Source organism: Pipistrellus hanaki, assembly GCF_964339955.1.
Source record: "Pipistrellus hanaki genome assembly, chromosome: 19".
Lineage (NCBI taxonomy): Eukaryota > Metazoa > Chordata > Mammalia > Chiroptera > Vespertilionidae > Pipistrellus > Pipistrellus hanaki.
This window is the reverse complement of record NC_140521.1, coordinates 4,744,518-4,766,969: the sequence shown is the minus strand read 5'-3', so window position 1 is coordinate 4,766,969 and position 22,452 is coordinate 4,744,518. Positions and strand designations below refer to the sequence as shown.

Genomic DNA, 22,452 nt, shown 5'->3' with positions numbered 1-22,452 from the left:
CAGGGCTGGGCAATGATTCAAAATCCTTTTTGCTGGAACCATTGAGAGAGGCAACTTGTCAGTGATGGACGTGGGGATCTAGTGCAAAGAATCTGAGAGTGAAAGCCACAGAGAACAAGAGACCCTCCCCCCACATCCGCCCCAACCGTGGGGATCATCTGAGCCTAACAAACTTTTCCTGAAACCAGCTCTACCTCAGGACTTTTCAGTTACACGAGTCAATAAGCTTTCCCCTTTATCCTTTTCTTTTTAAAATCCTTATTGTTGGAAGTATTACATATGCCCCTCCTTCCCCCCACTGACCCCTTGTAGCCCGCCCTGCCCCTGCCTTCACCGCCCTATTGTCCCTGTCTATGGGCTATGCTATAGATATGCATACAGGTTTCTTGGTTGATCTCTTCCCATCCACTCACCCCCACCTTCCCTCTGAGACTTGATAGTCTGTCCCATGCTTCCGTGTCTCTGGATCTATTTTGCTCATCAGTTTATTTTGTTCATTAGATTCCACATACGAGTGAGATCATGTGATACTTGTCTTTCTCTGACTGGCTTATTTCACTTAATACTCTTCAGGTCCCTCCATGCTGTCTCTAAGGGTAAGAGATCCTTTTTGGCTGCTGCGTGGTATTCCATGGTGTAGATGTACCACCGCCTTTTTATCCACTCGTCTGCTCTTGGGCACTTGGGCTCTTTCCAGATCTTAGCTACTGTAAATTGCGCTGCTATGAACGTAGAGTGTATATATTCTTTCTGATTGGTGGTTTAGGTTTCTTAGGATATATTCCTAGAAGTGGGATCTCTGAGTCAAATGGCAGTTCCATATTTAATTTTTTGAGGAAACTCCATACTGTTCTCCACAGTGGCTGCTCTAGTCTGCATTCCACCAGCAGTGCACTGGGGCTCCCTTTTCTCCACTTCCTCACCAGCACTCACTGGTTGTTGATTTGTTGATGGTAGCCATTCTGACAGTGTGAGGTGGTACCTCATTGTTTTAATTTGCATCTCTCTGATGACCAGTGACTTCGAGGGTCCCCCTTTATTCTTAAGCCAAGTTTGAGTCGTGGTTTCTACCCCTTGCCACCAAAAGGTCCTCATCCGCTCTGAGCCTCATCTATAAAGTGAGCCCAATGCCTACTTTCAGGCTTAAGACAACATGTCACATTCTGGGTGGGCTGGGTGCGCTCCAGACATATTTTTAAAATGTAAACACGAGAAGCAAAGGTGAGTACAACATGCTGTTCCTAAGGACCACCGCGGCCTGCCGCCAGCACCCCCATAACCTTTCCTCCCCAGCGGCGCTTGCTAAGCAGATGTGAGCACAGGGAGCAGGACGGAATAAGGCCACATATTTCCGAGCTGCTGACAGATGGCAGATTGTAGCGTCAGGTGGCAGCGTCAGGTGGCAGCAGGCAGCACACACGGGTTGACTGACTTTCTGCCTCCCTCCCAGGCACACACATTGGTCCTGACTTCTAGTTACCCCCACCTTCCCCGTGTTTCCACACTTCCGGTGCTTCAGCCACCCCGCTTCAAGGTGAGGGCCTTCCCCCTGAATGCAGAGCACCATGCACTCTAGAAGATTCCTCCACGTGCAGAATTTCCACACGAACACGGACAGCCACACGGGTAAGGAGGGACGGTGGTGCACACTGAGCAGCAGGAGAAACGGGCTCAGAGCGGGCAGCGGATGTGACCACAAGGTCATGCGGTGGCTGGAGGACAGGGGCAGCGAGAAACCAGGCAGCCAAGTACACTCGGCCACCTTGAACTCAGACATATTCAGGCTCCTGCACAGGGACACCGACACTGCACCCATTGGCAGGAAGGGCACACAGGAAGCCACACTTCTAAATACGCTGCGACTTCCTTTCCATTCTAAAGGGCATGACCCTGGGGTTGAGAGAAATGAAATAACTCGGATCGGTTTCCAGGGCAGCACGTCGCAGAGCTGTGAGTGGAACCCAGGACTCGGACACCAAAGCCCACAAGTGCTGTTGCCACAGGAACTGGTTGGAGATGATGTCCATTCAGACTCAATGCCTCTTTCCCGGCACACAGATGGCACCTGTCACCCTCCCCCCCGCCCTCGGGCCTGGCTGGGTCTGCTGCTCGGGGGCCCCCAGCCCTCCCCCGGGGGCTCCTCACTGGATCTCGCAGACTCCCCTTCAAGGGAAGCCCCTGGCTGCTGAGCACTGACTCTCCGAAACCAAGGCATTTTGTATTAAAAGCATTTCTCGCTCGATGGCAGCCCTGGGAAATCAGATGGGAAGAGAGGTTTCTGGATGCGAAACAAGGAAGATCTGCCAGTGGCCTGCCACGGAGGAAGGCAGGCAGCGATCTTCTTGTGAAACATCTCGTGCGAAGGGCCCTTGAATCAGACGGTTCGCTGAGCTCCCGGTGGGCGGATGGAAATGGGTCCAGGCTCCAAACTGTCCCCGTTCCACCACACGACAGCTTGTAACCCGCCCGGCTCCACGCTGGGGGCGGCAGCTCTGGAGCTGGAGGAAAAGCCGGCGGCTTCAAACGCCCCCAAGGGAAAAAGGAAAAAGCAGCGTGTCACGGGTAAGCCAGTCCCGAAGGCTCCTTGCGTGGTTGGCGTGGAGACCTGTGATGAATTTTTTCTCGGAGAACTTAGCAGAGAAGTAGGAACATGGGTATTTATTGTAGCTGGAGGTGTAGTCCTCCTCCCCGCGGGAAGATGGCCCTCTGGGCCAGCCAGTGGCAGGAGGGTGGGGGCAGGGGGCTGGGGGCGAGCCTTGCGGAAGCTGGTGCTCATGGGAGCAGCTGGCTGGGCCCCGTCGCCCACGCAGAGACCATTCTGAAATGCACCTTCCTCCCCTGGCCACCCTGCGTGCCCACGCAAAATATGTGCGTACACGCTCACACAAAATACCGTCCCCCCACCCCCCCACCTTAACTTGGTCACCAGAAATGTTGCTCTTTCATTAATCAGAACTCAGCGGCAACTTTGGCTATTTTATTTTAGCCCTTGGAAACTTGTTTCAAGAAAAAGACACCATGCCATAACCATCAGATGCCATTATTTAACATCAAATGGAATCTTCCAGTAAACACTGAGAGGAGACTTTGATCAATAGCTGTACCGCATTATCATAACGTGTCTGACTGTGATGTGATAGACATGGAACACACACATGAAGGTGGTTCCCTCACACACAGCCACACGGAAGCATGGGTCTGCTTCTGCCCCCCTCCCCCCCCCCAAATGAGGGAGCGGTGCAAAGCCCGGATCTGAGACACACTGATTAATTGCATCCCGCAAGCAACCTGCACCCTGGAATTTCCAACTCGAGACCCTCAGTCCACGGGCTGACACTCTACCTGCTGAGCCAAACTGGCCAGGGCCGGGCTCTTAAGTTTTGAATCCGGTTCCAGGATACTTCAGACGAGGTAGCTCTGTGTCCTCCCCCTCCCTCACTGTCCCAGCCCTGCCTCCCAGGAGGACCGCTCGGAAGACAGTCCCACTGGGAAGTGGTTCCAGGCAGCTTGCTAACAAACCTGCCACCTCTCCGTGCGCTCACACCTCATATCGCCCCCTGCAGGCAGGGCTGGAAATCACTTGGGACAGCTGCGTTCTAGAAAGAATTCTGCCTGTATTCTGTGGCTCATGTTAAAGCTGAGACGTCAGGAGCCGAAGCACCTGTCTGGCCCAGCACTGCCAGTGAACCAAGGTCTTCATCACGCGCTCCAGGTCTGCAGGCCGAAGAACTACCCCATCCCCTCCCATCTGTAAAGGAGTAACCGACACGCAAACATCACAGCCTCCTGAAAAGGAGCGTTCCCAGGACGGTGGACGGGGTGCTTCTGGGTAAGAAGGCAGCGCTTCCGTGGTGGGTACCGCGTGAGGCCCCGTTCACAGCAAGTTCACCCCGTGCTTGAGCAGCTTCTGCTTGGCTTTGCCCGTGAGGCCGAAGGCGGCGTCCTGGGGGCTGGGGAAGCCGGAGGTCCGCGGGGCCGACGCCAGCTGCTGGAAGTAGGTTTCCTGGACGGGGTTGCAGCAGGCGTACACGGCCGTGGAGGCGTTTCTAGGAGAGGAAGAGAGAAGGTAACGGCCAACGCCGCTGGAGCAGATCTCAGACCACACCGACTGTGTGTGTGCCTGCCTTAGTGGCCCCCAAACTGGAAACGTGGTGAGAGAGCATGTACTTCAGAGTCAGAGAGACAGGGGTTCGAAGCCTGGCCCTGCCACTTTAAAAGAATGTGCCCTGGGGCAAGTCACCGCTATTGCTTGTGCTCCAGTGTCCCCATCTGTGCACTGAGGGGAAATGCACATGTCCAGATCGTCCCAGGACTAACGGGGATGTTAGTCACACAGCAGGCGCTCCCCTCGGACCTTCCCACTTGCCTTGTGTCCTGCTACTGGTTTCACAGAGAAGCATGTGGGAGAAAGGAGAATTCACTCAGTTACGTACTCGGGTGGCAATAATGGTGAAGAGATATCTGTGACTGGCATGGAGGTGTTTAGGGCATGCGATGGAATGGAAAAGGAACGTGTGAACAGTACATTAGTATGATCCTGTTTTCTAGAAAACTTAAAATAATTAACAGAAATATTAATAGCCTGTATTTCATATAAAAAAAAAAAAAAAAAAACACATTTGGTGAGGGGGGAATGTTGACTTCCTCGACCTGGGAGAAGACAGGACTAATGAGCCAGAAGACCGTACATCACTCGGCATCATTCAGACAAGGAGACGGAGACTCTCCTCCCCAGCAGCCAATGAAAGCTCTGAGGCGGGGAGGACAGCAGGCGTCCTCACTGTTGTCCCCCAGTGTCTACAGCAGGTCTGAGCCCCAGGATGGGGCCCCAAAGTACACGGCACAGGAAAGCATGCGAGGAGATGACAGCAGCCACCAGGACGAATAAAAGGAGACCCTCAAGGCAGTGCCTGGAATGTTCCCCCGCCCGGGCCCCCGGAAGGTGATCCCTGTGCAGGACCGTGAGGGGGCGGGGGAGGCTCACCGGAGGGTCATCTCGTACAGCGAGGGCAGCTGGGCGAAGTCTGCGTGCATCAGGCGGACGGCCTGCAGGAAGCGGCGGTCCTGGGCTGCGGCCGCCGGGGGCAGGTTGGCTTCCAGAAGAGGACACGGCAGTGAGTGGCGGACTCCCACCCAGATCCCCCCGACCTGGGCCTGTCGCCTCGGACACGCGCGCAAGTGCCGAGGGGGAGGGACAGAGGCCTGACAGCTGCCACCGAGCAGCGGCGCAGGCGCTGTCCCCGATCATAAGCGGCACCGGCTTGTGGGTATCAATTTTAGGCAGATATTTGAACATGCGTGTGCTTCTCTGAGACGCGGGCAAGACAGCCAGAAAAGGAGCAAGGAGCAAGGAGGTGTTCATCGAGCAAATTCTAAACGCAGCAGCCTCGCCGCTGCACATCGGCAGCTCTGGACAGAGCGGCGACACCCTCCGCTCACGGGGCCCGTTCTACCCTCCACCCCCTCCGGGCGGTGCTCCGGCTCCTCACCTGTCAGCACGTTCTGGACGCGGTCGTAGTGCGTGAAGTTGTAGGTTCTGCTGGAGGAGGTGGCCTCGTCCCGGGGCAGCGTCTCCTTCAGGTGGACCTCCAGCCCGTTCAGGGACGCCAGGCTGCTGTGGAACTGCGGAGGGGCCACAGCCACGACCGCGGTTAACCCGCAGGTCCCACGCCTCGCAAACGCTCAGCCAAACCACCCCTGCGCGGCTACTCCACTTGGCAGGAAGGACTCTGACCAACGTTCTCACCCATTTTTAGAGAAGTGCTAACTTTTGCCCTTATGTTTTAATGCTGTTGTAAAAGTACAGAAAAATACATTTTAAAAGGAAGGAAAAAGCAAAGAAAAACAGCCCATAATCCCACCATCCAGAAACAGCCGCTGTTGTTGGCCCTCGCACCTCTCCTTCCAGCTACGACTTTCCACGGAGGCTGCCCGTTTGCACAGCACCCTGCCCGGGCCCCCACCCTCCCGTGCAGGAGGCAGAGATCAATGATTCTCTCTCATCATTGGTATTTTTTATCTCTCCATCTCTCTTTCAAATCAATAAAAATACATTTTTAAAAAATCCTTTGTAAACTCTAAGGCGCCACCCTGAGAAGGCATTTTTACAGAGGCAAGAATATGAAAACCATCCAATGTCGTGCACATTATTTACTGGTGACCCAGTGCTTCCATGTCTGCCGGGCCTACACACCCTGGCCGACGCCACATCCAGCCCGTTCCGTTTTTGTGTAGCCCGAGAGCTAAGAATAGCTGAGTTTTTATATTTGTACATGGTTGGGGGGGTGAGGGGGAAAAACCCCAAAAGATTAATATCGTGACACATGAAAATTATTGAGGCTCCAACTTCCATGTCTATAAATAAAGTATTATTGGGACACAGTTATTTACATACTGTCTAAGGTTATGAGCCGTCACAGCAGAGGTCACTAGTTGTGCAAAGCGGAAAATATCTGCTGTGTGTTCCTTGGCATTAGAAGTCTGCCAACCCCCGATACATGCCACACATATGCAGTCCTCACCACTGCCCTGGAGACCCAGAGCTGGGCCTAACTCCTGGCTCCTCCCGCTTCTAGTCCACCAGCCAGGGGCTCCGATGTGAGAGTGCCATCAGGGGCAGAACCAGCGATGCCCGGACACATTCCCTCAGAAGCACCGGTTTCCCGGGGAGGGGAGCACCTCCACATCTCACTCTTACCCTGAGCCCAAGCTCACCCCCAGCACACAGACAGCTCAGTGTCCCATCAGTCGTGAGGAACTGGTGTGATCCCTGAATGTGAAGGTCAGTGAGAGTCCTTTGGGTTTTGAGCAGGAACTATCAGCAGCTCTATGCTGCCCCCTGGTGGGAGTCTAGTCTGTTCCCTCTGAACTGATCTGATCTCTCCTGGCTGCTCCCCCTTCAATCCCTCCCACCCACCTCCCAGCCACCCACCCTAGAGATTGGCAGCTGATCCGCTGAAAGACAAGATGGCAAGATGACACCAGGCTGCCTTGCCAGTGAGTGACAGAGCCAGGGAGGGGGTGTGCTCGCTGTCATCTGAGCTGCAGCTTCCCCTCCTGCAGGGCCTTGCTTTTCTAGACTGCAGCGGGCGGAAATCAGGTCTGGGGCAAAAGGCAATAAAGGCCCTCTCCCCAAATGACGAGGAGGCAGCCTTCGCGTCTGGGCCTTCACCCCAGGCTCACACCAGCAAGCTCATCAGTTATCACACCCTACTCTCTCCAGTAAGCTGCATCTCTTCCCGGGGCCTGCCCTACCTGCACCCGACTTCACGGGGAAGCCCCTGGCAGCTGTCCGAGCAACATGGATGGGCTGTGACCCACCAAGGGCGTGCCCACATATCCAGAGCCACAGAGGGCGGGCACCTCCCTTTTCCTCCCCTTCCCACCGCCAACTCCAAGGTCAGGTCAGTAGGGGACAGAGTAGCTGGGGTGGGAGAGAGAACGCAGCTTACTGGAGAGAGCAGGGTGCGATAACTGATGAGCTTGCTGGGAGAGGAGAAACAAGAATTCTTGGCCCGCTACTTGCATTAGGTCTTTATCTCAGCGAGGCCTGTTTTCTTGCTGGTGAGATGGGAGCTACAGTGCCTGCCCCAGAACCGTCCCACAGCCTGGCTAAAGGATAGATGTCAAGTGGTTAGCACACACTGAGTCTACACATCTTACTTCCTTCTTCAAGTGCAGCCTGAACTGGTTTTTCCTTTTCTTTTTGGGGGGGAAGGTAAAAGAGCTGTCATATCTACCTTATTGCATCCAAACACTAGACCTTCAAAATAATTTGTTTACAGCTCGAGACTGAGCAGAAAAGACCATGAAAACCAAAGCCTTCAGGATGTACAGTCCGTGGTCCCTGTGTTGTCAGAGGAGGTGGTGGCGGCGCTGGGAGCTGTGGTGGAGGAGGGTTGGGAGCAGAGGAGCCACCACTGGTGACAGTGTCTGAGGAAAGGGGGGAGAGAAGCAGGCAGGTCTGCAGAGGAGCAGCCGCCTGGGGCTCTGAGCCCGGAAGGTGACTTGCTCCTTTATGGGGGTCACAGCCCTGCATGCTGATGAGACCGGCTTAGAATAATACAGATTTAAGAACAGAAACAAGGCAAGCCCCAGGACACCATCACCCTGCAGCAATTTCAACCTCCTGTTCCTATTGCTACCACTTCCCTGCCAACTCCAGTAGGCTGTTACTATAGCAACTGCATCTCCAGGGCAGGCCCCAGAGAAGGAACTGCTGGAAGTGGGGCAGGGCTGGGACCGGTTCATTAAGAGGAACTTCTGGAGCCGGTTAGGCTTTCGGATGTCCAGGCCCTCTAGGAAGGAGCCTCCGGTCACTGTGGTACAGTGGTGGTGGGGGTTAGCAGGGAAGGGCAGCTTCTGAAGAAGTCCAAACACTGGCTAGGACCATGCAGGGACAGACTCCGAAGTTCAGAAGTGAGGCCAGCAGTGGTGGCAATGGCACAACAACGCGTGTGCGCATGACCACACTGTCTACAACAGCAGGGCCTGTCGCAAAACAAGCTGTGCCTGGGCTTGCTCTCACCCCCACAAGCCCAGGAAGGCAGGTACGCCCCACCCCCAATCAGCAGGCCTTTGCACCAGGGCACGCAGCACGGAGCCCTGTCCCCTCCTGCTCGGCGTCAGGGAGCACCTCCCTGCCTGCGTTCCCAGGGCTGGGGCGGGCGGAGCACTCACCACCTCCTCCATGGCCGCGGCGTCTCCCATCAGGGGCTCCTCGGCCAGCAGGGCCAGCACCAGCCCTTTGACGCTGTGCGTGTAGAGGCTCATGCGCACCAGTTCTCCCTGGGGCGCCGGGGCTGCCCCGGGGTCAGCGCTGTCTGGGGAGGGGCTGTGGTCGGGAAGGCCTGCACAGCCCGAGGGGCACCCCAGGCCGGGGGCTGGGCGGCTCTCCCGAGCCCCATCCCCACGCCGCTCCGTGCCTTCTCCCCGCTCCGGGAGCTCAGTTCCCCTCCGCCTTGAATCCGGGCGAGGCGATGGCGATGGCGATGGCCTGCCTGCACTTCTGGGGAGGGGGTCTCCCCTAAGAACGGGGGCGTGGCTGCTGTCCCCCGAGGGGTCTTCGTGCTGCTCTGGGGTTCCGTTCCGGGTGAGCGCGTCGGGAGCGGAGGGAGAGAGGAGGCCGGCGATGGCCGTGCCCGCAGGCAGGGCCTCCGAGGGTTCGGGGTGGACAGAGTTGCTAACAGATTCCGTGGGACAAGGACCACCGCCATCGGGGACACGCCCATTGGAGACGGCAGCGGAACCGGAGGCTGTTGGTGTCTCCTGAGCTTCTGGAATGTGGATCTCAGACAAGTCCAGCTCCTCGCGCCCCATCACTGCCCCCGGGGAGCGGCGGCGGCCAGGACCCTGGCCCCGGGCAGCGGCCGGTGGGTCTGCGGGCCGGGTGCCCTCCAGGTCACGGGCGGAGCGGTGTCCACGCTCCCCCCCGCCACGTGGCCCAGCGGCGTCGGCGGGCCTGGGCTTCGGGGTGGGCGCCCACGGCCAGACCACGGCTTCCTCGTGCCCATCTTCTTTCAGGGCAGAGGGGCTGCCCCCGCTCCGAGGGTGCCGAGCCGAGCGCCCCTGGAGTCCGGCTGGAGATGCGGGAGGGCTGCGAACGGAGGACATGAGGACATAGCGACAGACAGGGCGCGGACTTTCCCCGGGGAGACTGACGCACCGCCCCGCCCCGGTGACGGGGGTGACTGGGGTGACGGGGTGACTGGGGCCACAGAGCCGAGGCCAAAGCACAGGGTTAAAAATGAGGCGATGCCCGGCCCTCGGGGCTTCACCAGTGATGCCAGGATCATCTACTGGAACGGCAGGCCCCCGGATTCAGCCACATCTGGGATCTGGTATAAGGCACCCTGCACTGCACATTATACTAACACTGCTTCCGCTCTCACCGGAGCCCAGGAAGTGGGTGTTACGGGGTCCAGTCTATAAAAATTAAGGCTCAGGTAGTGAATGCACTTGCCCAAGGTTGCAGAGCAGATAAGCAACAGGTCAGGGGGCTTGACACCCACACCCCTGTCCCCACGCCGCTGCCTCGGCGCTCTCTGCTGACGTCCCGGAGGGAGAGAGGATGGGACCCCCAGGGCTTGCGTGCATAAGCCCGGGAAAGGGGCCCTACAGCGGGGCTGAAGGAGAAGCCGGTGCTCCCCTACCTGGCCGCGGGCTCCCCTGGGAACTCATGGAGACTGGCGGCTTCCTCCTCCGTCACGAAAACAGGCATGACATGGACGTTCGGGGGCGGGACGGCTCCTGGAATCACAAAGCAACATGGGAGGCCCCCCTGGACCAGAGGAGAGGGGAGCGACTGTCCTTGGGGTGACACATGTACCCCGACATGCCGGCTCAGAGAGCAGAGCTGTGACACACGCCTCAGCCCAGACAGAAGCACAGAACTGCAGCCACGGCTTCCGTGGTCGGCAAGGAAGAGCCACGGGGACACTGCTCCCCGCTGTGGAGAGGGCGCGCCGGTGGAGGAAAACTGAGTGGCACGTAAGACGTCCACTGGGCAAAAGCAGTTCCAGCTGACCGCAGGCATGTGCCACAACTCATGCTTCAAAACACAAACAACCCTCCTGGGCGCGCGTCCAGTCCTCACGGGTCCTCCGGGCGCTGGCCGTTTGTCTCTCCCTCCAGGGGGACCCGTCTGAGCCGCCGCGCACCAGTGAGTTAAGGAGGAATTGGAAGCGGGGAGCTAACAGGTGCGCCCACACAGTGCGGCATACAGAAACCTATTACAGAACCGTAACTTATTCACCAACGGTTAGCGTTACTAACGGGCATCACCCAGTAAGTTAGTTTTTAAAGAAGCTGCGCCTAAAATCACGAGCCTTATGCCATTAGGGTTTCCATGGCTAGCTTTGTCCTCGAAGCTCTGTTCCATCCGTTTCCCTAACCTTCCGAGCAGATGAAACGCCATTTGGGACACGTTCACAGGACTGTCTAGGGACAGGCAGCATGAAGGATGCATCCTCCATGCGCCTCCCGACTCACCAGGCTCCTGCAGGGCGTGCCCTCCGGCGGGTATTCTCTGAAAGTAAACAAACACACGCGGTGGCGCTGGTACCACGCTCCTCCTCGCTGACCATCGGGACTGACGAGGCCGTCTGCTCATAAAGTAAGTTTGTCCCCGACGCCCCTGTCCCTCTGGGGCGGAAGCTGCCAGCCGGGTGGTGGCTGAGCCATACCTGGTCCCGAGGTGCAGCTCCGTGAAGCAGGACCTTGGCCGTGAGGGAGGGCGGGAGCTGGGTGCTCACGATCCTGGGAGGTCAGGCAGGAACAAGGTCAGCGTGAGAAGACTCCTCCCCCCCCACGTTGGCCGGATCTTGGGGACACAGCTGGTGAAGTGTCAGCTGGTAAAGCACTCATGGAGGGCGCTCTGGCAACTTCCATTAAAATTGTAAATGTCCCAACCCTTTGACTGGCTTGTACCAAGAAATATGCAGAATTTTCATTACAGAGAAAAAAAAAAGATAAGATAAAAATATTAAAAAAAGGTAAACAACTTAAATTTCCATCAAAAAGAGGACAGTTAAATTAATCACTTAACTATTCATGAATTATTAAATTAATATTTAAATTAACTAATATACGTGCAGCTACTATGAGGTAATATGGACTGAGAAAATCTGGCGGCTGGGAACACAGCCTAGAAGCCCGGAGTCCCCCAGGGGCGTGGAGAGTTCCTCCGGCCTCACATCCCTCGGCCATCAGAAAGCTCTGGGCACAGGCTCGGCCCTGCCTGCCCTGGGCTGTGAGGGCGAGCCCTCCAGGAGGAGAGGCCCTGGAAGATGCGTGGAGGGCCTCTTGGGCACTCAGGCTCATGAAGAGGCCTCCAAGTGCGTGAGAGGATTGAGATCTCGGAGCCAAGCAAGGGACAGTACAGACAAGAGGCTGCAGGAGTCCGAGGAGAAGCACTACCACCGCTTTGCAGAGCGGAGCAGCAGCCGCAGGAGGATGCCGCAGGCCCCGCCCCCTCCCTGAGGATGCCACAGGCCCCGCCCCCTCCCTGAGGATGCCGCAGGCCCCGCCCCTCCCCTCCCCTCCCCGAGGATGCCACAAGCCCCGCCCCCTCACCGACATGCCCCTGCTGTGACCTTGGGGCCTTGGCACTACCATCACCTAGAGACTGACAACTAGAAACGCGTGCCCCGCCCTGAGAACTATAAGATCTCTTTAAACTGCCTTTGCCCCTGGATGCACGGAACAGACTGACAGCTGTCAGAGGATGAAAGAAGATGAAGGATTAGCCAGAAAACAAACACATATCACATAGACAGGGACAACAGTGTAGTGATAGCCTGGGGGGGAGAGGGCGGGGAGGAGGTGGAGATGGGCAAAGGGGGGAAATGGGGACGGAAGAGATCGGGGCGATGGGCACAGGATGCCGCGTGCAGATGATGTTTTATTGAGTTGTACACTTGAAACCTGTATGGTTTTGTGAACCGATGTCACCCCAATAAATTCAATAAATAAATAAACGCCTGGCTTTTCTATTCATGTTGTTTTCTGGACAGAACAGTGTCCAATGTCCCAGCTTTGCTCAAAGACAGGTACCTAGCCTCAATCAAGTCTGACCTACCTGATACTTGCCAAACCAGCCTGCTGGGAGATGGAGCTCCCGCCTACGGCCTGGGCGGCATGATCTGGCCCCGGGGGCTGCAGCAGGGGACGGGGGGGGGGGGCCCTGGTGGTACTCACAGGCCTTTGTAGAGGAGGCAGCCGGCTAGCACGTGAGGGCAGCGCTGGCAGGTCTGCAGGATGAGGGCTGCCTTCAGCAAGAGCAGGGGCTCCACCTGGCAGGGCAAGAAGCGTGCCCACAAGTTAGCAAGCTCCCAGTCTGGGAGGGGGAGGGGAAGGGGGTTGTAGAATGTGGGCAGGTCCTAACCCAAAGCCTGGAAAAAGGAGACCGTGTCACCTGGTAAACTCCCTTCGCCACCAAATGCCAAGTTCCTGGCGGGCACAGTGAACAGGGCATGTGGCTGTGCCCAGGGGACACACGGACTGACCAGGAGACCCTGCCTATCCATGCTGACACCAGCAGGCAGCAGGCAGGAGGCCTGCAGGTTCAAGTGCAGGTCATGGTGCCAGGTGACGCCCACCCCGCCGCCCCCTCCATCCTCCCTCTGAAGCACGTGCCCCCCAGGACCAGCTGACTGGATGTCTGAGGGGCCCAGAACTCTCTTCCATGATGTGAAGTGAAAACATCACAGCTTTCACCCGGGATAGTCCCTGAAAACACTGCACAGTGAGGATGTGACGCTCATTGAGCTGCAGACAGTGCAGGCGGCCAGGCCAGCCACACAGGCAGCCTACGTGTCACTGAACGCCCGCGGCGAACGGAGTGGCTCAGAGGTGAAACCCTCCTCAGCCACTCCCTCCCAGACATGGCGGCCTTGTCTGTACGGTATTAGCACTGGGCGCTTCTAATGGTGAGAATAATTGTATCCTATATTATCATCAAGGGAGAAGGGGACTTTCAGATGACTTAGTTCAACATTTCTGGGACATTAATAATAGTAATACTGTTACTGAGTGTTTACTTTGTGTCATTTAGGTATTATCTCATTTCATCATCAAAACAGTTCTGGGAGGCAGGTCCTATGACCCCATTTTATGGAGAAGAAGAGTGAGGTTCCGAGAGGCGCCTTGATTTGTCCAGGCTCACACAGCTGGTGAGCAGCACCATGGAATTTAGTGACGGAGAAATGGCACACCCATCACCTCTCTCCCTGTGCCGTTCATTTCAAGGGGAAAAGACAGAGGTGTCAGGCTCGAGTCCCACACGGGACAGGAGAAGCGGAGGAGAGAGTTACTTTGGTCCGGTCCAGGTGCCAGAGGGAAGTGAAGATCTTATGCAGATCACTGGTGTTTTTCAGAATTTGTTCAATGAAGGTGTCCCACTCGGCGCTCAGTTCCTCCTGAGAATAATTCTGAAACAGAAACAGCCTGAGCTCGGGAGCGGAGGTTCTGAGAGACACCTCTTCGGTAAGGATCCCGACTACCGCCAGCTCACTCCTCACACGGAAATCGGAGGGAGGAGAGCTTCCTACCCTGACAGCCTCCCCATCACTCTTTCCACCTCCCCCGGGGGAGGAGATGGAGGTAAACCCTTGGAATGAATGTGACCCTCACCACTGGGTCAGAGGCATCTGAGAGGGGCTCCCGGAGTCCCTGACCTGGTGGCTGGACACGGTGTGTGTAGAATGGAACAGACCCTAGAGTAAGTGCTGTGTTCCGGCAATATCGGTTTTGCCACATGAAGGCTCCTCCATACCTTGTAAGCCAGAGAGACAGGTCCGTTGTAAAAGTTAAAAAATCCAATGAGCTGGCGCAGAAACTGCTGGCAGCTGACATCGGAGAGCTCCACAGCACAGCCCAGCACCTGTGAGGACGGAAGCGGGACACGGGCATTTCCTGTATTGACTCCGGGCCCCAAATCCCTGCATCCAGGGCTCGCGGCAGCCAGACTCCAGAGCAGGGGTCCTCAAACTTTTTAAAGTGGGGGCCAGATCACGGTCCCTCAGAGAGCTGGAGGGCCGGACTATATGAACTACTAATTCCTACTGTAACACCTCGGCTGCGCTCACTGCCCAAAAAACCTGGCGGGCCGGATCAGACTCCTCTGCGGGCCGCATGTGGCCCGCGGGCCGTAGTTTGAAGACCCCTGCTCCAGAGCCCATGGAATCTGACCTACTGCCCAGCCCCACCTCCTCACTCCGGCCAAGCTGGTCTCCGCAGAGAACGATGGCCACATCGCCCGCCCTAAAATGCCCCTTCCTGCTCATTGCCCAGGGCCCTAATCCCTTCAGTGCCCACCAGATGCCAGCACCCCCACGCAGCTTGCCCCAACCAACCGCCGGGCCAATGCTGACCTCTTTTCGGACCCAGCGCATCTTAGGCCTGCTATGTGGACACTGAAGGTCTAATCGGGTCACTGCAAACCCTGGGTGGAAACTGCTTCCCCAAGAGCCCCGCCTCCCCCGAGCTGGGCCAAGGGCCCTGAGAACCGAAACTGACTAAATCCCCGGGTCCCAGAGCTCCCGGATGCTGGGGGCAGCATCTTTCCATACACAGACTCCGCTGGGAAGCATCTCGCCATATGTTCACAGAGCCTGAAAGGAGTTCGTGTTCTTTGACTCAGCAATTCTACCTCGAGGAATCTTTCCTCAGGGAATCATCAGACACTTACACAAAGGAGCAAGCACACCCTGGCAGGAAGGAACATTTAAAAACTCCCTCTGAACATATGCTCCGCCGAGGCAAGGACCTTTGTTTCCTTCCTGATGTAACCCCAAGAGGTAGAGCTTCACCGACGTGCCCCACCTGAGCCTGCTGCTTCCCCGGCTGAGCCAGAGATGACACGCAATTCTCATCATAACCCACCAGCTTTGCTTTAGAAAATGACACACTGATTCTACTCCAGGGACACCCAGGACCCGCAATGGCCCAAGCTAACTTGCAAAAGAAAAAGGTAAGACCACTTACCCTACCTGATTCTAAAAGGTGTGCTACCCTCTGAGATCTTATAAAATTAATGTATACCTACCCCAAGACCCACAATTCCAGAGACCAATGGAAGGACAGGCAACCCAGAAATACAGCCTCGCTTACGTGGCCCCTGACCTTTGACAGAGGAGCCGAGCAGGGAAGGATCCAAGAGGAAAGGGAGTTTTGCAACAATGGTGCTGGAACCACTGAGTATCTGTACAGAACCAGAGGGCCCTTCACCTCTACTTCACATCCAACCACAAACAGTAACCCAAGACGGACTGCAGACTCCTATTTAAAAGCGAACACTATAAACTTCCCCCCAAAATGGGAACATCTTCTCCAATGAGGTAGGCAACGGTTTTAGACAGGATGCAGAAAGCAATAACCGGAAGATGGATAAATTCGACTGCACTGAAATGAAAACCATCTGCTCATCAGAAGGCATCATTAGGAAAATTAATAGGAGTGCTGCAAAGTGGGAGAAGATATCTCTAAAATAGGTATCTGACAAAGAACTTGTATCCAGGATATATATAGAAAAAAAACAACCCTACCATCAATTAAGAAAAAAGCAATTTACAAAATGGACAAAAGCTTTGGGTACACACTTCGCAAAGGAAGATGTACAAATGGCCTTAAGCCCATGAAAAAGCCTTAATACCATTAGTCATTAGGGAAATGAAATGGAGCTACAATGAGCTAGCCTGGCACATCCGGCAGAATGGCTAAAATTAAACATCTGCCAGCATTGGTGCTGACGAAGATGTAAAATAACCGGAATTCTCACATGTACAAAGATATTTACTCGAGAAATGAAGACTTATGTCCATGAAAAAGACTCATATAGGAATGTTCCTAGGAACCTTATTCTTTTTAAAAAATATATATATTTTATTGACATTTTACAGAGAGGAAGGGAGAGAGATAGAGAGTTAGAAACATCAATGAGAGAGAAACATCAATGAGAGAGAAACATCGACCAGCTGCCTCTTCCTAAACCTATAGTCACGATACTTATCACCCAGACAAAGACTCATGGGAGAGGCACTGGTTCTGCCTGCTAAACTCACCCAAAGGTAATCTCCATCCACCTTGATGGCGAACTTTAGTTTCCGAAGACGAATGAGGGCGGGAGGAGCGCCGGAGATGTCAGAGATACAGCGGGCCACGCCAGCAATCTGGCCACAGAGCAACTCCTGTTGGTCAAGCAGGGTCTATGGGAAAGCAGCAAATTTCAGACAGGAAGTTGAAACTGCTGGACTCTCGTGTCATTCCTTAGAGCAGACAGAGTCTGCAGGCCAGATCCAGTTGGCGGCCTATTTTTATATGGCCTGTGAACTAAGAATCTTTTTTTAAGGGTTGTCAAAACAACAACAAAGAATAGTGATGAGAACCATCTGTGGCTTCTTACAAAGCCTAACATACTTCGCTGCTTTCAGACAAAGTCCGTGGACCCCTGCCTGAACACCCACAGTGAACACATCAGATGATCCACAGAACTGCATTCTTCTTCTTGGATTATACCCTATAATTTAACCCCCCGCATGGATAGAAGCAGGAGCCTTTCAACCCTATTCAGATCCCCTGCAGAGTGGCTGGAGCAGCCGAGATTAATCCCAATTACCCAAGTCAGAGGGTAATCACATGAGTGAATTTAATGGATCTTAGCATTAACTCCGCTGCGGGGCAGCCAAACATTATGTGATGAGCAGAAAATGTGCACACCACCTATGAAGAATTCTTGCCTAAAAGAAATGAACTTGAACCTCACGAAGGCTCTGGACCTTAACCCAGGTTTAAAGGAAACTCAGTGGATAGAAGACATTAAATGACACCACCAGGAGGGAGTCATCAGCAAACCCAGAGCAGGAACAAGGTCACATTCTATTGCACAAATGGCCTGGTTTCTTTTTTTCTTTTCTTTCTTTATTAAAATATATTTTATTGATTTTTTACAGAGAGGAAGGGAGAGGGATAGAAAGCTAGAAACATCAATGAGAGAGAACCATCAATCAGCTGCCTCCTGCACACTCCCTATTGGGTATGTGCCTGCAACCAAGGTACATGCCCTTGACCGGAATCGAACCTGGGACCCTTGAGTCTGCAGGCTGACACTCTATCCATTGAGCCAAACTGGCTAGGGCTGGCCTGGTTTCTTCCTCACTCAGTGGATAGAGCGGGAAAGGGGATGGGTGGGTGAGGACTGCTACAGGGTAAAAGGGACTCAACACACAAAATAACCAAATAAAACAGCGAACCTTGATTGGGTCCCGATCAGGAAAAAGAGCGAGAAGGGGGGAAGGAGAGAAGGAAACTAGGTTTAGGCCGCATCTAAGTAATCGGGCAAAATGTGAATATAGACACTATCCGAGATATTAAGGAATTATTGTAACTGTTGTTATGTGTGATTTTAAATAAAAAAGTCCTTTTCGGTTAGAGAGGTTACTTGATACCGATGAGATAACACAATGTCTAGGATTGGCTGCAAAATACCCCAAGAATAAAAGGGCAGAGAGTTTAGGTTGGGTCATAAGAATTGGCCAAGTGTTGATAACTGTTAAAGCTGGCGACAGGCATGTAAGGGTTGCTGATACTTTTGTGTATGCTTGAATAAAAGTTGTTTTTTTTTAACAAGCTGATAAAAAATTGGGAGCATGGGGCAGACAGAAAATCGTGGTGGTACCAGCCAGCCAGGTAAGATGGCAGCCCTGAGCTGCCTGGGAGTTCAAAGACCGGAACAAGAACTACCACGACTAAGATTAAGAGAGTAGAAGCGTCAAGGGCCTGGGTCATCCACAGAAAGCTGCCCCGATGTAAACCCTACACTTCCGAAAAGTCACCACGGTGAGGCCTCGGTTCTGTTCTGTGGATGCCCACGAAACAGGGGCACCTGCGTGGCTCACCTGGGAAGGATAGAAGTAACAAATGCCAGCTCTTGTCGGATCGCCTTCTTCCTTCACCTTGGAACCATCGTAAAGGAAGAAATAGTTCCACCTGGCGAGAGAACAGAGCGGAGCCGTTGCCTTGCATCGGGACCAGCCGGAGGCACGGCCCCCATTTCCCAGCCCGCGAGAGCTCACTCCTCGGTGTTTGCCAAGCCTCTGGTGGCCCCCCAGGAAGAAGAACCCAGCGGCTGCAAACAGATAAAGCCATTTTTTAAGTGCACTTGAGTCGAACTAAAAATATGCCTCTACCCAGCCGACCATCTGTGAGGAAGACAGGAAAGAGGGGTGCCCACAGCGACGCCTCCTGTGGGAGCTGTGGAGCTTGAACTGCTAACCACATGGTTTGGTGAACTGTCTTTCCAGGCCCCAAGTGAGTCAGAACGTCTCAGAAGCACTCCGCACAACTGGGCACGGCCATCTCCCGAAATAGCCCTTCTAAACGAATCCACAGATCCCTAGGTTTCATTTAACAAATATCACCGAGGCCTAAGTGTGTGCTGGGCCCCGGCGATAAAGGGAGGAAATAAACTGCATGTTTCAAGGCAGGGAAAACGGGGCCCTTTAAAGGTCACAGAGAAGCACCGGGCCCCTCTCTGCCTACAAAACCTGACGAGGATTAGCTCACACATGATCCCTCATCAAACGGCAGGTGCCCAGAGGAATCCCTCTTCTTAATCTCCTTAACCCGCTGTTCTCCCTAGTCTTATAGTCTGCTCTGCCATCCTATATAAGACTAATATGCAAATTGTCCCCTCGACCGGGGCCAGCCAGCCAACCACCCGTGGCCCCCTCCCCCCAGCTGGCCTCACCCCTGATGGACTCTCTGATTGGGGCGGGCCGGCCAGACCCCACCCATGCATGAATTCGTGCACCCGGCCTCTAGTATAATTATAACCACCTCTTTAAGATCGCAAGGCAAACTCCACAAAGGCTTGCCTGAGTTTTACTTCCAAACCTAGAGCCTAAGGAGGAGGAGCTGTGACTCGCTGTCACCTGTGATCTTCCCCCTGAACCCCTTCCCTATCCCCCTCTCTGGCTCCCACCTTATCTTTCTGATCACAAGCACTGACTCAGTTTCCAGTCCCGCCCGCCTTCCTGAGTTCCAGATGTGCTACTGGCGTCAGGGCAGGTCCAGATCAGAAAGCCCCCAGAGTGTTTCAGACTCAACTGAAGCCTGGCCAAGCCCCTTCTCATGGTGTAATTCTGCAGTGCAGCCATTTAACTTTCAAAAGTGAGGGCTCCAACGCCCACGTTATCATCAAAGCTGGAGGCATGATCGGCCACGATTATCATCAGTGCAATCTACCAACAATGCTCGCCTCGCTGGAACGCTGGAAGAAGCTTGCAAAGTTACCACACACCAGCTTTGGTGGGAAGCGGCTCACCTGTTTGACTCAGCTGCTCTGAAGGAAATCGCACCGCCCCCTCTTTTTTGTTCCTTAATAAAATCAAGACAGTCTGGCTGGGGATGTTCAGTTAACCCAAATCCCAGTCCAGCAGCCTGGCAGGAACTTAAGCCCCAGCAGGCCTTGCTACTCACCAGGAGGCTGACTTCCTCTCTGTTGCGGCGGCCATTTACTCTCAGGTGGCTCGCATCCTCTTTATTTGGATTTTCTTTTCCAGTTATGGCCTCTTCCTCCCCAGCAGGGACTGCTCCTCTGTGTCCCCGATCCAGGGAGGCCAGACACGGGAGGTCTGAAGTGTTTTTGGTCCCAACTGTCACTTGCTTTGTTTTTATTCAACGTGAAAGTGCCACTTCCCTCCTGGCAAGCCCTTCAGTGCCATGGATGCCGCTGAGAACCCTGGGAGAGAATAGAATAAAGCCAGAGAGTTCTACCAGCAAAGCCAGCGCCACTAATCTGGCCCCGTGGGCATCAGCTCCCTGCAGAATGACCCTGCCAAAGAGCTGGCCAGGGAAGCGCGACAGGGGAGAGGCACTGCTGAAGGCACTGTTCTGGGGCGATTTCTAGCCTGTGTGCTTCAAAGCCATTCTGAAGACGCTTTTAAACTTTTTGAAGCTTCCTGTTCAAACATCAGTGCCTTAGCCCTAAAATAAACACAAGGGATAGATTATCTCTGAAACCCACAAAAAGGGCATGTGACCCAGCGTGGTTAAGCAAATGGTAGACTTCAAAAGAGCTTTCTAGAAAGTCAAAAAGTTTAAAAAAAGAGAGAGAGAGGGTAGCAGGACTTCATATCCTTTAGTTCTTGAACAGTGACGTCTCATGGAAGAAACAGTTAAGAAGCTCTGGTGTCAAGGAGCGTGTACACGTGAGGCAGTTGCTGTAGTAATAATGGGACTCAAATTAAGGAATTGTCCCCATGACAGCTCAGAAGTAACCCGAACATGTGAAAGTCCAGAGCTGGGCAAGTTTCCAAAAGATACAGTGAGAATTTTTTTTTTTAATTTTTTTTTTATTGATTTTTTACAGAGAGGGATAGAGAGTTAGAAACATCGATGAGAGAGAATCATCGATCAGCTGCCTCTTGCACACCTCCTACTGGGGATGTGCCCGCAACCAAGGTATATGCCCTTGACCGGAATCGAACCCGGGACTTTTCTGAGCCAAACGGGTTTCGGCTGCAGAGAGAATTTAACAAGTGGCTTTCAAGCTCCTCCCACCAGAGGAGACAACTCCGACCACCAGGGCACTGCAGGGTCTGAACGGTGGGACCCTGGCACCATTCACTCTAATCCTGATCTCTGGACAGTGGGTCAGCGGCGCAGGAAAAATCCCCTCCACCGGCCCTAACCAGGGAGCTCATTTGATTACAACAGTCACCATGATACACCGAGGTTTTGGATTCCATCTCCAGTCAGGGCACATACAAGGCACATACCAATGAATGCATGAGTGGGTGGAGCAACCGGTGGGTGTTTCTCTCTCTCTATCTCTCTCAAAAAATAAATCAACCAATAAAAAACTACCTGGACTGTCTGCTTATTCCCTCCAGAGGTAGGGAGTTCACACTGTTAAACTTCCGCTAAGCTAACCCGGCCTCCCGGTAGCCTCTACACACAGTTCCGCATAACACTGTCCAGGAAAATTACACAGGCCTGTTCCTTCCACAAGACACGTTGGTGCATCCAAATTGTATGCCTGCTGTCACTTTCTACAAGACGAATGCCCTCAGGGACACGGTTCCAAATGCTTGCTCACCGTCTGTCCTCATCCTGGGAGCACCATGGAGTTTTTTAAAGCTCCTTAGGTAGAGAGATGTCCCTAGAGAGGACCCCACTGATGGCCTGTACAATCTCTAATCTTTCCTCAACTCTCAATATCTTGGGGTGGGCCTCCATAGGATCACGCTCATGGTTTCTTGGAAGCATATCTGGATGCCTGGGGAGAGGCATCAAAGCTCTAGGAACCAAGGACAGCGGCCTGAAACCCCCTACCCCCTTGTTCGCGGGGGACTGGGCCCCACACTGCCAAGTCCCCTCTCTTATCTCTGAAAGGTCCACAAGAGGCCGGTATTGGCCCTGGGGTAAGGCAGGGGTTGGAATGTGACCACAGAAGGCGCAGGCAGCCTGGGAAGTGGCAGCAACGACCCAGGAAGTCAAAGAGTTGCCAGCTAAGACCCGAGGGGGGTGGTGGTGGTGGTGTAGGAAGCGGCCTCAGCAGGTCAGCGGGGCAGGAAGCGATCGGTTACCGTCTAGGGCAGGGGAAGTGTCTGGCCTCGGCGCAGGGGGCTGGGAGTTGGTTGGCAAAGGCATGGAGGGCCCTCTGGGCCGGGCCATCGCGCAGGGAGGCCGCGATGCGGCGCTCTTGGACGCGGTCCCTCCCCTCAGAGCCCCCGCGCTGCCCGCCCGCCAGAAAAGCCCGGCAGCCCGAAGATCGGGGTTCGGGATCCGGAGCGCAGGCGGCAGCGGGGCGCCAGCGAACCCTCCGCCCCCCAATCCCCCCAACCCCGTACCTAAGCGCGCGGCAGAGCGGCCCCGGGATCACGCGCTGCCGGCGCCTCCCGCCCCCTAAAGGCTCCGCGGGGCCGGCGCGCGGTGATGACGTAGCCCGCGCGC

General features: G+C 54.6%; 1 protein-coding gene across 2 annotated transcripts; it reads right to left on the bottom strand.

The window, feature by feature from the left end:
- Positions 1–1,802: 1,802 nt before the first annotated feature.
- On the bottom strand, positions 1,803–22,439 carry HPS4 (HPS4 biogenesis of lysosomal organelles complex 3 subunit 2). Of its 2 annotated transcripts, none has more exons than XM_084868160.1 (14): positions 22,350–22,439; positions 19,975–20,236; positions 18,393–18,483; positions 16,560–16,703; positions 14,273–14,380; positions 13,812–13,928; positions 12,697–12,791; positions 11,184–11,256; positions 10,990–11,026; positions 10,152–10,248; positions 8,680–9,595; positions 5,490–5,622; positions 4,985–5,093; positions 1,803–4,046 (listed from the first exon to the last, which is right to left on the bottom strand). In XM_084868160.1, exons 2-14 carry the CDS (start codon positions 20,007–20,009, stop codon positions 3,875–3,877), a joined length of 2,127 nt encoding a protein of 708 aa, XP_084724286.1. In that variant the 5' UTR covers positions 20,010–20,236; positions 22,350–22,439; the 3' UTR covers positions 1,803–3,874. The 2 variants fall into 2 exon arrangements, with proteins under 2 accessions (XP_084724286.1, XP_084724287.1); XM_084868161.1 differs by having other exon boundaries at positions 3,903–4,380.
- Positions 22,440–22,452: the final 13 nt, after the last annotated feature.

What these genes read in the sequence shown, in the direction of transcription:
- HPS4 (XM_084868160.1), bottom strand. Translation starts at nt 20,009, where the DNA reads ATGGCCGCCGCAACAGAGAGGAAGTCAGCCTCCTG. An exon ending in CTGTCTCTCTGGCTTACAAG is followed by an intron (nt 13,929 to 14,272) that starts GTATGGAGGAGC and finishes TTTCTGTTTCAG; the next exon opens with AATTATTCTCAGGAGGAACT. An exon ending in GAGCTGCACCTCGGGACCAG is followed by an intron (nt 11,027 to 11,183) that starts GTATGGCTCAGC and finishes GTTTACTTTCAG; the next exon opens with AGAATACCCGCCGGAGGGCA.